The sequence below is a fragment of the Panicum virgatum genome, chromosome 1K, assembly GCF_016808335.1.
Source record: "Panicum virgatum strain AP13 chromosome 1K, P.virgatum_v5, whole genome shotgun sequence".
Lineage (NCBI taxonomy): Eukaryota > Viridiplantae > Streptophyta > Magnoliopsida > Poales > Poaceae > Panicum > Panicum virgatum.
Window position 1 is genome coordinate 48,925,273 of NC_053136.1, and position 16,305 is coordinate 48,941,577.

The 16,305-nt window shown below is 51.2% G+C and overlaps 1 protein-coding gene across 1 annotated transcript; it reads right to left on the reverse strand.

Moving 5' to 3' along the window:
* Positions 1-10,274: 10,274 nt before the first annotated feature.
* Positions 10,275-15,097, reverse strand: LOC120650240 (fatty acid desaturase DES2-like). The gene is made up of 2 exons (XM_039927283.1): positions 14,933-15,097; positions 10,275-11,952 (listed from the first exon to the last, which is right to left on the reverse strand). The coding sequence occupies exon 2, from the start codon at positions 11,946-11,948 to the stop codon at positions 10,785-10,787; it is 1,164 nt and encodes a 387-aa protein (XP_039783217.1). The 5' UTR covers positions 11,949-11,952; positions 14,933-15,097; the 3' UTR covers positions 10,275-10,784.
* Between the last annotated feature and the right edge of the window lie 1,208 nt (positions 15,098-16,305).

Sequence of the window (16,305 nt, forward strand, 5' to 3'; positions counted from 1 at the left end):
AAACCCCCACTCTTAACGCGCGCCCGCCAGATGGTTCAACAGGACCCCGAGTTGCCGCGCCAGCACGAAAAACGCCGAGGCCGGCGAAAGGAACACCGATGCCGGCTGAAAAGGAAGCTGAGCTGTCTCCCCAGTAAAACAACCAAGCAGGGCGATGTTTATAGCCCTTGGACGAGTGCAAACACTCCTCCAAGGCCTCGGGGGCTACACCCGCGGGTGCGTTGATGCGCCCCCACGAAGGAAACTTCACACATTCGAGGACCAAAATCCTCTGCAGGCCTACTCGAACGCCTTTAGCGGCACGACGGCAACATCCCCAGCGGCGGTGCCATGGTGCTCGAGGCGACTATGATCTGCATAGGCAACTCAGAGTGGCCTCCTCATTACTTCTCCAATGAGAAACCCCTACTTTGGATCAATCTTCTCCGACAACGCTCTCCGGAGTACCGTCGCGCCCCCGCCGGATGAACCGATATCCCCACGGTCAGCACCAGGGTCACGCCTTCAAGGAGTCAAGCCTCTGCAGGGCTGATGCTCATCCCCACAAAGGCTCGGGGGCTACTGTCGGGCACCATGATTAAGGGCACCCTAATCAGGGGACTAAATCACCCCTAAAACGCAAAACACATGCCAGGCCATCGGCCCACGAAGGCGTACAAGCCTCCCTCCAATCCAAATGAAAAGAAAGCACTCAAAGAAGCCCAATCCACGGTCCAAGTACACAGTACGGCCCATACGCACCCTCCTCGAACCCGCGGGGTAATCTCTGCCTCGCTCGAGGACCTCCTGCCGAGACCCTCGAGGGCGCCCCGCATCTCCGCCTCGCTCGAGGGTAGGGAGCCTACCCTCGGGGGAGTGGATCGACTCCGCCTCGCTCGAGTCCACCCCTCGACGGAAAGGACAAACGGCCCTTCCACTCACCCGCCTGTCGTACGGAGGCATTAAATGCCAACCACTCCTCCACAGCGCTCGGGTCAGACGACGTCAGGCCTCCATTCAGCACAGTGGCTGTGACCGGAGTCCCGTCCGCCAACTCCAGTGAAGCGTCCCCTCATGAGAGAAGACTTAAATGTGATACAAACATCAGTCCCAGGAGGCTGATGACACATTTATTACATCAGATGGTTCATTACCGTACAACTCTACGCGGTAGTGAGCAGAGAAGCGCCACTATTGCGAGGATTACAACCCACACCAACAGAACGATATTAACTATAAAAAGAGGGTCGTCAGAGTCTTGCGCCATGCGGAATCTCCTGCGAGTGACCCAAATCCACAGGCAAGGCTAGGTGCAGGACGGTACCCTACTCAACATCCTCTGGAACGAAGTCTGGGTCTTCCTCTGTAAAAATTAAGAAATGGGGTGAGTACAAACGTACTCAGCAAGTCCAACCACACCCACTGAGGGGGTATAAACAGAATATAATGCATAGGATAAATCAAGGATAAGGTTAAGGTTTACTTTGCGAAAAGCTAGTTTTTACGCAGGGGTTCATTTGAAAGAAAGCATTTATAAAACCAGTTTTCTTATACCGAGTAACACAAAGGGTTGATCCACACAGGATCCAAGTTTTAGACTGCTACCGGACTCCTCATCCGCCGTAGCACACGGCACAACTGCCAGACACATTTCCAAAACAACTCACGTCATCCCATCCCAAAATAAACACTAGTTATGTGACCACACCGTAACTCGCCCAGTACCGTGGGCACGGCTATTCGAATAGATTCTTAACTCTGTAGAGGTGTGCAACTTTACCCACAAGCGGGGTACCGCAACTCGATCACCTTAGTGTCGGTGCAGATCCCAACAAAGCCATTACCCACCTTAGCTAGACCTGACTAGCCATCACGGGAAGTACCAAGGGGTTATTGACCTATCACACAGAGATTTTAACCGGGGCATAAGTCACACAGAGCTAATCCCTTCTTCTTGATCACCTGTTGCTCTCAGCTCTTCTGATGGCTATCAGACTAACTAGTGGGGTTTATGCTAAGCCGTTGCCCATACAACGGTCGAGTGGTTTGCACGATAGTGGAGTTAGATGATATGACACACCAACTCGGTCCTTAGTGGTGACAAGATGGATATCTCCCTTCCTTTCTCTGCCACATAGGCACAAGCACACCAAACGGCAAGTCACACAGAAATGCCATCCATCCCGTCTAGACTTATCTTTTATTCCTTCCCACACACACACACCTTTTCTTTATAAAACAAGTTGTATTGTGTATAAGATCCTAAGCGTTCTAGCAGCGATTAACGTCCAAACAAAATCAGACATTAATCTAGGTGGTCAAGGAATGGTTATAACAAATCAAGGGGTGGCTATCCAACCATGTTTTCAGCAGGCAAACATATGCAAATTTGTAGAACAGGCCAATAGGTTGTGTTTATAAAAACTAGGACAAAAGCATGCATCAAAGGATGGGATTGAACTTGCCATCTTCGAAGCCTTCGGGGAGGTCCTGGTCGAAGCACTGTCCTTCGGGCTCGGGGTCGTGGAACTGGTCCTCGATCGCTGGCTCGCAATACTGCTCGTCAACAGGCTCTCCTTCGTTCACACCATGATATACGACGTATACAAACATGCACACAATCAAGAAATGGAAATAAAAGTTTTATCGTTGAGCTCGAATCGGAAATAGTTATGATATGGAGTTCGGAGTAATATTTTTGGGTGGTTTCCAAATGGCATGGACAAAACTATGTTATGAGAGGCGTGATAAGGTTTTAGGTAGATCCGAGGTCGTTTGGCGCATGAAATGATAGGTTATATAGAGGTTTAGGGGTTAAATTAGGGTCCAGGGGCCTATTTGTAATTATATTTAAGAAGGCAAGGGCTTGGTTTGTATTTTAGAAAATATTTGGGTTATTCTAAAAAGGTTCAGGGGTTTATTTATAATTATGTTGCATAGTGGAAGGGTTTGTTTGTGCATATCATAAAAGGCAGGGCTTATTTAGCAAAAATGGCCAAAGGGTGGAGGGTTCTTTCTAGAATAGAGGAAAGTGGAGGGAGTTTTTGGCAAAACTGCCATCTCCTTCCTCTCCCCACGCAGAACAGAGGAGAGGGAGGGGGCGCTCGGCGCCGGTGCCAATCCGGCGCCCTGAGGGACGGCGGCGACCGAGGATGGGGTCAAGAGAGAGAGGGGATCAAGGGGGTTCGATTACCCCTCTTACCTCGAGCTGGGGTGGATCAGGGAGGTCGGGCCACGAGGATCGGTGGCGGCGGTGCTAGGCGGCTATGGCAGCGGTGCTATGGAACCAGGGAGGCGGTGTGCGGAGGCTGGGGGGACGTGGAGTGGAGGAGCGGCGCTGGGGGTCCTTTTATAGCCCTAGTAAGGCGGTGGAGCGGTGGTGGCGTCGGTGGCGGCCGGCGAGCGGTGCGGGGTGGCTTCATGGCGCTCCGGCCGCTCGTTCGGGTCGTGATGCGGTGGCGCGGGCGGCGAGGTGGCGCAGAGGTGATGGGACGCTTCGGGCAGGTGTGAGCAGCAGCAGGCGGCGCTGCGCAAGCACAGGGAAGGCCGGCGACGAAGCGGGTCGCCGCACGTGGGTCTGTGCGTGTGGGCGGGTTCGGGTGGAGTCGGGGTGGCCGGCGTGCGTCGCGGCCAAGCGATGCGCGTGCGCACGCGCGCGCCGAGGCAGCGAGGAGTCTCGGCCTGTGCTGCGGCGTCGGCGAGCGGCTTGACAGCGGCGTCGCGGTGGGCGGCGCGGCGGATGGCCCGTGCGCACGCAGCAGTGCTCGAGCAGCGGCGGTGCTTGGCGCGGCGGTGTGCGGCCAAGGGCGTGCGGGGGTGAGTGGGAGGCGGCCGCGCGAACGGGGAAGGCGGTGGCTAGGTTGGGCGCGCTCGGCGCGTAGGCGGGCCGGTGCGCCGCGGTGCGCGAGCGCGAACGTGCGCGCGCGTGAGCACGCGTGGGTGTGTGTGGCGCGGTGCTCGGCCAGGGGAGGTGTGCGCGCGGGCAGGCAGCGAGCCGAGCGCTAGCGGGGAAGGCGGGGCACACGGCCAGGAGGCGCGCGCGGGCAGGCGGCGTTCGGGGGGGGGGGTGCGCGGGAGCGGTGCAAAGGAGGGAGAAGGAAGGAGAGAGGGGAGAGAAAAAGAAAAAGGAAAATGGAAAAAGGAAAAAGAAAAAGAAAAGCAGGGGAGAGAGAGATGGAGAGATTCGCGATCGCGGCGCCGGTCGGCCACGCGCAACGTCGCGTGCGCGCGCGGACGAGGCCACAGGGAAGCGGTCGGGGGTTGGAAATCGGACACTTAGAATAGAGGGAGATTCCGGAAAATAGGGTTCGGGGTTTATGGGGGTTTTGAGCTCAACGATGAAAAGAATTTTTGAAAAATTATTTAGCATGTGATTTATTTGGTAAATTTTCTGGGATGTGGCATCCGGTCACTGTTCCGCCATTCCGGATGCTGTGGCGACACTATGAGAACCTGTGACGCTGTGCGAGACGTGCTCAGCACTGCTCCAACCACTGTGCTGCCAACTCCCCATACTTCCCTCGTGGTTTCCCCTCCGCGGAACCCTCGAACGGCATAGGCACGGCCCTCGGAAGCGGCCCCGACCTTGACTAGGACAAGACCCCCGCCTGCAGGACTCTCGGAACGCCTCCACGCCACGCCTGGAGGACGGTATCCTCCACAGCAACCACCACCAGGACACCGGCACGATCTCCGCAAGGCCAAGGACAACGCCCAGGATGACTGCCGCGCCAGACGCCATACCCCACAGTGCACTTTCCACAGTGCTTGATCTCTGCACCCCCGCGATTCGGGGAGAAGACGACGACTTCCGTGATCTCCCCGTACATGTACGCCGCCCCTCCTTGTGTCTATAAAAGGGGGAGGCGGGCTCTATCTTATCCATCCGGGCAGAACACTACACTCAGCACCACTCACAGAGCACATACGCTCTTCTGAGCACCGATATTGGCACTCGCCTCAATCAACTCCTCCTCTAGCAGAGACCTGGGAGCTTCCCTCCCTCTCTCGCCTCACTTGTACCCCCTACTACAGGCACCCGGTGCAAGACAGTACAGTGCTCTCGCACACCCCTTTGCTGGACGTACGGCCCCGTGGCCGGAACCAGGATAAACCCGTGCGTGACTGTGTTGCCTCCTGCATCAAGCATCTGGGTTGAGGAACACGCAGCATCATCACTAGTTGGTGCCGGACCACCGGATCAGGACTCCGACACATTGATTCGGACATTACGTCGGGCAGAGGAAATTACTGAGCTCATTGTGTGGAGCTCTCAGCGATATCGACATGATATTGCTCCTCTATCTGAAGTACATATCACTCGACAGACTGAGAGAGATGGTCCTAACAACCACCCTAGAAACTCATCTGGTTGTAAGCGGAAGAAAATCGGCAACCCTCGAAGAGACTTCAACAAGGGAAAGATATTTCTAAGCCTAATTAAATATGATAACCATGAGACTTGTTTTCAAGTATGGTTATTGCAATTATGTGGCTAAGAAATATAAATCTGTTTTGGGTGGAATCATATATGATGTCTATGGGACATGGACATAATGCTGAAGGAAGAAAGTATGGAGTATACTTCATCTCCAAAGTGCATAAGGTTGGTACTTCGGACTCTGTTCCTCATGGAGCGAGACCAATTGACACCAAGACCATGCAACAGGAGGAGAATCCTTCGGGCAATGACTATTGTCGTGGATTGAGAGCCCAATGACATATTTGGAGACTTTAACTAGGCTCCTTATATTATCTTCTAGATAATTTTGATTTGCAAGGATTGTAATATAAGACATGATGTTGTCCTTACTATATTTGTACTAAGCACTATGTTTACAATAATATCAATGGTATGTGTTCTATGCATTTGCATTAATTTTTATGTTAAAATTCTGCAATACCATAGATCGTTACAGGATCCGATGGAAAGTGAACATTGTACTTCGGGAAATAAAATATTTCCAGGCACTTCAAAGAGAGAAGGAAATATTTTAAAAGTCGCTGGATGCGAACCTATAATAGTTGGTTTTGGATGAGCCACTATTATTTTTTCTATATGTAGTAACCATCGAGGAAATATTATTGTATCCTGATGAGACTCGTACCCTTCTAAGTTACAATGATATCCGTTGAAATGACATTCATGTGTTACACATGAGTTAAATAGGAAATGGTTTCCTATTTTAACAGATGCAACGGATTTGGCACTGAAACACTTGAAGAGTGTTTTCTCTCCCATCTGGATTGTACAACACAAACATTAAACAATAATGCATGTTGCGTACAGAATAATTCTCTCTTGATGGAATCAAGATTTGGCATGATGGCCTGGTCATTCTACCTAGAATAAGGAGAATTATTATCAATTCTGTTGATCATATCATCATGTGCATCGTGTGCACAATATGAGAATTAATTTAAGGACCTTTTACCTTAAATTTGAATACGAGCCTGGAAAATTCTTGATCCCATTCAAGAATATACATGTGGCTCTATTCAACCATTATATGGATCAACTAGGTACTTTAAAGAGTATGTTAATGCATAACATAGTTCTGTTTGTGTCACTTAGGGTGATATAATTTTTGGCAAACTCATTGCTCAAATTGTTTATTTGGAGCAAATGATCCTGGACGCGGGATCAAATCCATGCACATGGAATTGTTTGGCCTTTTTGGTGAACTATATTATTAAGTACCTTACATCCATGATGGTTCATGATGATTTAGTTGAATCTCTGATTAAGAGAAGACAACTATTTTATGTGATCAAAATAGAATTGCAAAAGCCAACATCTGTTGGTGGAATGTGGATGTACACGCCACATACATTTCAAATTCATCAAACTGCAATCATACGGCTCCCTCTGTTTGCAGTTAATACATGGATATTTGGAATCTATTTCCCACTTACATGTTAGATATGTCATGGACATATTGATATCACCACCTCAGCATACAACTATGGGCAAGGAAATCCTGGAGGTTTAAGAATCCGTCATTCATTTTATACCTCGGATTATCCAAAGGGGATTTTGTTTATGACCCGGTAGGCTGATCATTTATGAGGAGGATTCCAGGCATTAGGGGGAGATTTATACCACACAGAGAATGCCAGGAATCAGGAGTGAATGTCACATTTTGATATTCTCCCCTCGTGTTATCCATGTACAAGAAGGATCTGAACTGCTGGTTCAGAATCTTATATATTTGCAATGTTTACAAATAATCTGCCAAATGCATTTACTCATGGTGTCATGTGTTAATTATTGTGCCAGAAAGAGTGGAGGTACCATTTGAAAACTACTGAACTCTCAGTAAGAGGGGGAGAAGTATGGTCACAAGGAATATAGCTTGTTGGAAGCTTTTTCATGAAGAGTAAATTCTAATGAATACTAAGTTGATTGACACCTATCCAAACCCTATGGATGGATATCATCCAAAAGACCAGCATATGTGTACACATTTTGAGGCGCTGGGTCATTGGAACGTCCTAACTCTGTCCTTGTGGGAAGTGGCATGGACCAATTATGTAAAGTCTACAATGTCGACATTTCTCCATATTGGATTGCCGTACACCTACTGGATCTAGACCAAAAGTCCTAGGCAAGAGCATTGTGATGCTCACTTTGGGTCAAATGAAAGGTGGCAATTGAGGAGAATCGCTCTCGCTAAATGATGATGGAGTAATATGTTACTCTCATGATGCTTTCTTGATGGAAGAACGGTGGTGAGATAGCAAGAGCTTGTAGCATATGGTTTCGTGCAGAGACCTTGGTATGTGAAAATTATGTTCCTACATTTGATCAATGGCAGATCTTTGGAATTTGATGGATTCAGATACACAAGTCAATGGACGTCGTGTTAGGAATCAAAATCGCAACATACATCGTGTACAACTCAAGTCAATGCATGACTTGAAAAGGTCAGTGTTTGTGGTACATTGATTTGGTGAGTTCTTTCTTCGGAAAGTTTACTCCCAACAATGATGGTTGTATAAATGTGTTCATATTTAAATCCTGAATGGATTTTTGTGTCATTTCGATCACATTGTTAATTATGCAATCATCTTATGACGGATTATGAGATTAAGATTTGGATAAAACCAAGTCTTGCTTAAGTTTGTAACTTAAGCATACACATCAGTACACCAATATTTGATGATATTGGATGATCATATCCATCAGCTCTTATGAATCGTTTAGTCCCTAAACATGGATTGTTATTTTGACCCTGGGATTGAACTTAGTACCAACAAAGCGCTCATGTATCTTGCAAGTTGCAATAGGCCTGATATATTGCATTTGCAGATATTTGCTAGCACAAAATAGCGCTACTCCAATAAGCCTTTTGTGGCAGGAGTTAGAAGATATCAATGGATATCTATATGGTACTAAAGACTCTCAACCTATCATTGGATGAGTTGAATAGAATCATAAAGGGATATGGAGATATTGTGCTATTGCTCATAAACTGATGTCTTTGTGGTAGAATTCTCATAGAGGTTGCATAGACTCTAATGATTATTCTCACATATCATTTAGACATCTAACATATGTATGTTAGATTTCATTGAGTGATCATTGTGATCACTGAACTTATTTGATAAGGCTACTTGTATTGCTTGGATGCAAACGGGTTATGTGAGTGCAATATTGTGCTATTGCTCACAAAATGGTTCATGCTCATATGTTGTGATACATTTGAGGAACAAATACCTTGCAAATTAAATATGCAATTATTTCGCAAATTTCTTATAAAGTCTCTACCATATTTCACATTTGGAAAGTGTTTGATTGAATTGGTACATGACGGCTTTGATATTTGCAAGGTTCAGGGGGAGTGTCCTCTTGATTGTAACCTGTTAAGTATCATATTGCATTTTTTTCTTTTTATGAGTTTTTCCCTTAGAATTTCTCATAGAAAAGTTTTCAATGAGGCAATATCAATACAAGGACATATGTCATATCTTCTATTTTTTTTTCCCACTGGGTTTTGAAGGAGTTTTAATGGCATATCTATATATATTTCTCATATTTTTCCCACTGGGTTTTTGGAGGAATTTATGAAAGAATTTTGATCTTAAGGATGGATTCGATCAAGGGGGAGTGTTAGGAATAAACTGGTGTGATCTCATCCACAGGTGTCTATTCGTTGGTGTCTTTTCGTGGCACCCCTTCCTCATGTATATATGTGTACAGACTCTTGAGATCAATACAAGGATTCATTCCTCTTATTTGTGTCTCTCATTTACATTCAAGCATCTTTATTCTAAACACGCCCTTTCCCACGGATTCGTGCGGCGCAGCTACTAGCCACCGGCGCTCAGCACTGTACCCGGAGAGGGACTGATGGCGCCGGGCGCCGCTGGCGACTCGTCCTCGCCTCCTCGGTCTCAGCTGGTTCTCCGTGCGGAGAAGACGACGCGCGGATGGAGACCGGTCCTGATTTTTTGCTTGGACTTCATGCCAAGGCTCGCAAGACGTGCTGTACCAGCTAGGGCCATGTTTGGCTAAGGGTCACATCAAAATTTCACAAAATGACGAATGCATGCATGTAGTACTAAATGAAGTCTATTTGAAAAATCTTTTTAGAAATGGGTGTAAATTTTCGAGACGAATCTAATGAGCCAAGTTTCATCATGATTGGCTACAGTGATGCTACAGTAACCGCACCCAATCATCCTCTAATCGTGCGGTCAAAGGCCTCATTAGCTAAAGTAACTGCTACAGTACCATAGTTGTGAAGGTAATTTTGTAATTAGACTTTATTTAATACCTCTAATTAGTGATCAAAGCATCATTTATCTCTCATGGAAACGTTTTCACGCCTAAACCAAACATGGCCTAGACGTTAGACGTACTGTGGCGCAGCAATGAATTCACACATCAGACGTTGATGGGGTCGTACATGATGTGCAAGTTCAGCTTCCGTCCGTAAGGGGACAGTTGAGACGGTGCCGAGAGCAGCACTACTGGTCCTCACAGTCCCAGACAACAGGCGATTGGCACGGACAGCAGCTGTTTCTCTCCCTCCACACAATAAACGCTGGACCACGACGCTGCAAATTGGCACTAAAGCCAGGCAGCGCCAAGGCAGAATGTCCCGGCAAAGAGAGGGGCGTGCTCGCTCTTGCTCGCCACATCTTTTGCGTGGATGGGTCCGCAGGGAGCCATCAGCCGGGACAATCTTTGGATGCTTGGCCGGGAAAGCCAGCGTGCAGGCAGGCAGACCAGGAACGAGCAACGCGACACGAGAGACGTGTGCGCGCCGCGTCGGAAAACCACCACAACGAACCCAAAAAGTTGCCGTTCGACGATCTGTTATTTCCGCCAAAAGCACCAGGGGGATACGGTTTTACAACAACACGCGAGGGGGGGACGAGAGAGGCGCCGACAACGACGCCGACGCAATGACAAGACGCACACGACGCACGCGGCCAGGCACGGCCAACCACACCGGACGCCGCCGGCCCAGCCTACACCGGCGGCGACTACTAAATTAAAACACGGAGAAGAAAACACAACTCGGAACGAACTGCCCAAAGCTCGCCGCCATGGTCCACGGACACACACACTACAGTGACAAATCCGCCTACTTGTGGTTGACTCTAGCAATGGCACTGCAGTAAGCCGTCTCAATTGTGCCTAAATGCTCTGTTTCCTGCCTAAAGACTGATAGATGACTAGCCATAGATAGGTAGATGGGGACTTGGTAGGGCGATTGACATCTTCTCTTGCTGATTTCCTCCTCCCATTCCTGCGGCAAGCACGGGCGATCACCTCCGGCTCTACACGGCAGCAGCTAGAGCTTGTTGTTGTACCAGAAGACGCCCTTGCGGGCCTCGGGCTCGACGTAGATGCACTCCCTGGCCTCGCGCCAGGTGGCCTTGGCTACGGGCGTGGGGTCGAACTGGTAGTACTCGCCGAGGATGGGCTTGATCGCCTTGGTGGCCTCCATGGCGTGGTAGTGCGGCATGGTGGAGAAGAGGTGGTGCGCGACGTGCGTGTCCGTGATGTTGTGGAACACGCGGTTGAGGATGCCGTAGTCGCGGTCCATGGTGGCCAGCGCCCCGCGCAGCCAGTCCCACTCGCTCGAGTCGTAGTGGGGCAGCGCCGGGTGGGTGTGCTGCAGGTAGGTGATGAGCACCAGCCAGGCGTTCACGATCAGCAGCGGCACGGCGTAGACGCGCACCACCCACCAGAGCCCGAACGCCGCTGCCAGCTTGTACAGCCCGAACGCGACGGCCACGACGCCGGCGTCCGAGACGAAGATCTGGGCGCGCTCCCGGTCGTTGTAGATCGGGCCGTAGGGGTCGTAGTGGCAGGCGAAGCGCGGGTACGGGCGCCCCGACGCGTTGGTGGTCAGGTACAGCGGCCACCCCAGGGTGAGCTGCACGACGATGTGCAGCAGCCGGCCGACGGGGTTGTTGTACACGTACGGGGTGTACCACGGCAGCGCCTCCTTCTTCTTGGGGACGAACACCTCGTCGCGCTCCAGGGAGCCGGTGTTGGAGTGGTGGCGCCGGTGGCTGTACTTCCACGAGAAGTAGGGCACCAGCAGCGACGAGTGCAGCACCAGGCCGACGACGTCGTCCAGGAGCGAGTAGTCGGAGAAGGCATGGTGGCCGCACTCGTGCGCGATGACCCACACGCCGGTGCACACGCAGCCCTGCGCGACCCAGTAGAGCGGCCAGGCGGCGAGGTGGAGCGGGCTCGGGAGCGCCGGGATGATGGCCAGCGCGAAGTAGAGCAGCGCCGCCACGATGACGAGGTCGTGCACCACGTAGGAGAAGGACTTGATGATGGAGCGCTCGAAACAGTGCGGCGGGATGGCCTTCTTGATCTGGCCCAGCGTGAACGGTGGCTTGTCCACCGGTGAGCGCTGCATTGCCGCGCCGCCGCCGGCACGGCCGAGCAGCTCCTGCTTCTCCCGCTCCTTCTCCGTCATCCTGCCGCCGGCACCCATTTTGCTGCAGGGGAAAAAACACAAACGATCAGCCGACAAGATGATATTAAAAATATGCCCAGGCAAGTGTGAATCGAGAACAATTTTGTAATGAACCGATCCGAAGCAGTCATGAACCAAAAATATCTAGCAAGCTGGCACTTATTATTGGCTTAGATTCGGCGCGTGCACGAGCGGAGCATCAACCCCACACACAAACACACACAAAAAAAGGACGTCTCTGTCCACAAGGGTGGCAGGTGCCGGCATGATGCGATGCGATGCTTTTCTTGGTTAAAAACGATTAAAAAATGTTCCTACGCGACACAGGATAAAAGGGGTAGCATCGATCGCAGCAGCATGTGCGAGCCCTATGGCCTCTGCGACATACTTGCTCAGAGTTCAGATTCGCTTTCCGAGTGTATCATGAATTCACATCATCACATGCCCTGCTTCAGATCTGCCTTTTAACACTATGCTTCCGAATTACCAACAAAACTAATAAAGGTAAAAAAGTTTTACACCAAGACCAGGATGGCAAAAAAAAAGATGGTAAATCGTTTGAATAAGTGGAAAGTAGACTCAAGGCCTTGTCACTCGTGATGTTACGTGCCACTAGCTAATCCTATACAATCCCCTCAAGAAACATGTGACGCGCTGCACAAGTGCACATAATTGGACGGCTTATTTTGTCAAAATATTTATGAACCCCCAGGAAAGCAGCACGCCGAAGAGATTTCAAGCATCAGAATGAAAAACGTGTGGAGAAGAGATTCATCGCAAGTTGGGACGAATGAAAAAGGTACCTCATCTGAATATCTGGCATGATAAGGTCGGCACATCCTACCACATGCATTGGATGGTCAAATCTAAGCTACCCAATGACCATCCAACACCAAATAGGAAATTGTTGCCCCCTGTACGAGTGGTCAGTTTTGACAGGCTAGCAAATCGGAACCATTCAGAGTTCAGAGACAGCTAGAGTACTCATCGGCGCGCGCACCTATTATCCACCGCGAGCTATTGAACAGTGGTTGAGACCAAGGAGCATCACTAAATAGTGCCCAAAAAAATCGGAAAGGTTTCAGTTTTTAGTCTTTCTGCTTCATCAAATTACTGTAACACCAAAACCTTGGCAGTGCAGCATCCACTAATGGTTATGGTACACAGCTAGACGTGTGCTCCACAAGGTGTGCTGGGATGCTGTCTGTCCCCCTTGGCTAAACTGATACGAGCGTGTCCTCTCAGACCGCCCGTCCGGATGGAGACACTTCAGATCCGTCGATGGAGACTCTCGGCTGTGCTGATCCTACGCCCTAAACCTGACAAGACGAGGGCGCCCGACTGATTTGGATCCCCAACTTTCTGAATGGACCTGGAGAGCGAGACAAACATGCAAATCGGCTGCCATGGCCCATCTCCTAGCAATAGTACTCGTACGAGAGAGCATCAGAGCACCACCGGTATGGCACTACTATGGCAGTATCAGGGCACAGCAAGTTGCAGGCCAGGCCAAGGTGATTAGGTGAAGGACCAGTTACCGGAGGGCCCTTGAATTCTTCAAACCTCACACGCGCCCAGATCTGCTGATCAACCACGGCCCTGGACACTTGTCCGAGTCCAGCTAGGCGGCTCGGAATTTTTGTTACACAATTTCCGAAGAGAGTCGGCGCGCCGGGCCACCATGTGGGCCCGGGATTCGGTGTCACCACTGACGGCCTGACCCCCTGCCGGCCTCGCAGGCGCCTTGTACCGTTGCGCAGACACAACCAGCAGAGGCCTGACGCCCGCCGCACGCCATTGTCCGTAGCAGTGAGGCGGGGTAGGTGAATCTTTTTTTTTCTGTATATATCCCGGTTTTGACCCTACGTAGGGGGAGGAAGAGACAATCGCCACCGTCCAGATGCATCCAACGGAATCTGACGGCGGCGATTCGTTAATCACGATGCGTTTTCTTAGGTCAAGAACCACCGTAGGCGCCGCCGGCGGCCGGCCGGCCGCCAATCCCGGAGCGGCGTGACTGAGATTGGAAGAAACGCACCCCTTTTATTTTTTTTCTTTTGAAGTTCCTACCCCCCCTCTCCCTCGAGCAGGAGAAAGCGTATGCCTTTTCTCCATCCAGAAAAATAGTGTTTTTTTATTTCAGAGAAACATGACCAAAGCAACATGTTGCTTCGTCGAAACGTCGATTGCTCATGCCGAAAGGTCAATTCTGGAGTGCAGTCATCGCCAACTCGGAGCTTAGCTCATCCGTGATCAGTAAAAATCAGAGCGGCTGACCACCGAAAGCAGAGCATCATTGCAGCCAGTGAGTGCAGCGAGTCAGCGACGCCCAACATGGAGGGGCCTAAAGGAGGACTGCCTTTGGAGGCAAAAAGAAAAATAAAAACATCTAAAGGTTGCTGATTTCCTCCACCGGATTAACGGGAACTGCCAAAAGCTTGTGGGCGAAAGGTGGCATGTCAGGTTTCCCAAAAGGAGTGGTAACGGCACGAGGGGCGCGGAGATCATAGTCCCGTGGCACGGGGAAATATCTCAGGGCCGAAAGGGCTCGCTGAATCGTGCAGGCTACAGATCTGGTGAGAAACAAGCGCGCCTCGTCACTAATCATTCGCGCCAATCTACAGCGGAAGGCCTCGCGGGTGCCCGCCGGTGACATCGACGTCGAGCTCGACCGGCAGGCGCCGCGGCGAACTACCGCATCCTCATTACATCCCCCAAAACCGAACGCTACGGATCGACGACGACGACGACGACCAGCACCGGCACCGGCGCGGCCCGCCAACGCCGGCGCGGCAGCGGGTTCGTCCGGCGGATCGACGGCTAGGCACGCGCCCACGCCGGCGAACAGGCCGGCAGCATGTTCCCGAGCAACACCACCCCAAAACCAAAACTCCGGATAAACGAAAACGCAGGCGATTCCTCACCAGCCCACACTGAATCGGAGCAATCTATGACACAGTGGCAGGAGGGGAATTAACCGAGGAAGGCGAATGCGGGGGCACCTGAGACTGAGGAGGACGGCACGCACTGGTCGGAGCAGATCGGGCGGACGCCGCCGGGCCTCTCGCCTGTCCCCTCTCTTCCCCTCCTGAAGAGGAACGAGTGGTGGTGTGGATTTGCAGGGGGAGGAGGAGCCTGGCCGCCTCCGATTCCGCCAGGGGAGAGGCGCTATTTAAAAGCGGCCCGCGCCCCTCCGCCGCTGCGCCGCAAGCCTACCCCAGAGCCACCCTGGCGGGTGGGCCGCGCGGTTCTGGCCGGGTGGGGCGCACCAGCCCACGTCGGCGACGGGGGGCAATCCGGCACCGTACACGTGGAGCGCCCTGTTTCGCTGGCTCCCGGCTGGGCGTGTCCCGGATCGCGCGGCGGGCGCGGGCCGTCCGTGGCGCGCATCCGACGGTCGGGGGCGGCCCAGGGAAACCGGGACAGCGACAGGAGATATAGTACTAGTACTGTAGCCGTGTATAGATACGCTCTACTCGGATATCCTGTGCTCTCTCGTGAAACCACCATTGGTTTGCAACAGAAATCGCCGCCTGATTACCATTTCTTTTTTCCTCAAGGATTTTTTGATTTTTTTTCTCTCAAGATTTATAATTTCTAACGCAGCGTCATCTGCTGGCCATTGAGCTACACGTATCATTTGTGGTTAGGTGTAGATATTTTTGCAGCTACCAGCCAGCCCCAAGTCGTAGTTGATACGGTCATATGGAGCTTTCAAAGGAAGGAATCCCAATTACATACATGGTTGGTTTAGCTGCACGAACGTACTTATTACATGTTTGCACGGACCGAGCCATGTCCCTATTATAGTAAGGCTGCTACATTAGCCTTGCTGTCCTCGCGCAGACGCAACCGAGCTATAGCCAACGCGCCTCGATGAGACGGCGGCCACCGTGAGCACGTGATGGCCGGCGTGCCTCGAACTGGATCGAAAGGCCGGCATCGAGGCCAAGCAGATCGATCGCGCGCGCCCATGGCCAGCACGATCCTTCCTTTGGGAGAGGTCGGCATCCTCGTCGGCCCTCGGGCAATCCGCCCGCTCGCGTTTTCACCGGCGCCGAAGCAAACATCGCGGATCATTCCGTCAGAAAAATTCAGAGCGCCTGATGGTGATCGGAACCGCCCGATGATAACACCGGCGGCGCGAGCGTAAGAATATGCTGCGGCGAGGTGCAGGGGGATGCGAAAACGAAACCCTCCTCCGCCGAGTAATTAACCTTTTTTCTTTCTTTCTTTCTTCTTTTTCCTTTTTGTTACCGGATGATGACAGTGCGTGGCTGCTCGTCGACATCGAACTTGATTTCGCGGCCGGACAAGCTCATCACGGAGTTATTATATTGTACATAGCATCCAGTTTGTCCCCGCCTGCAACTTG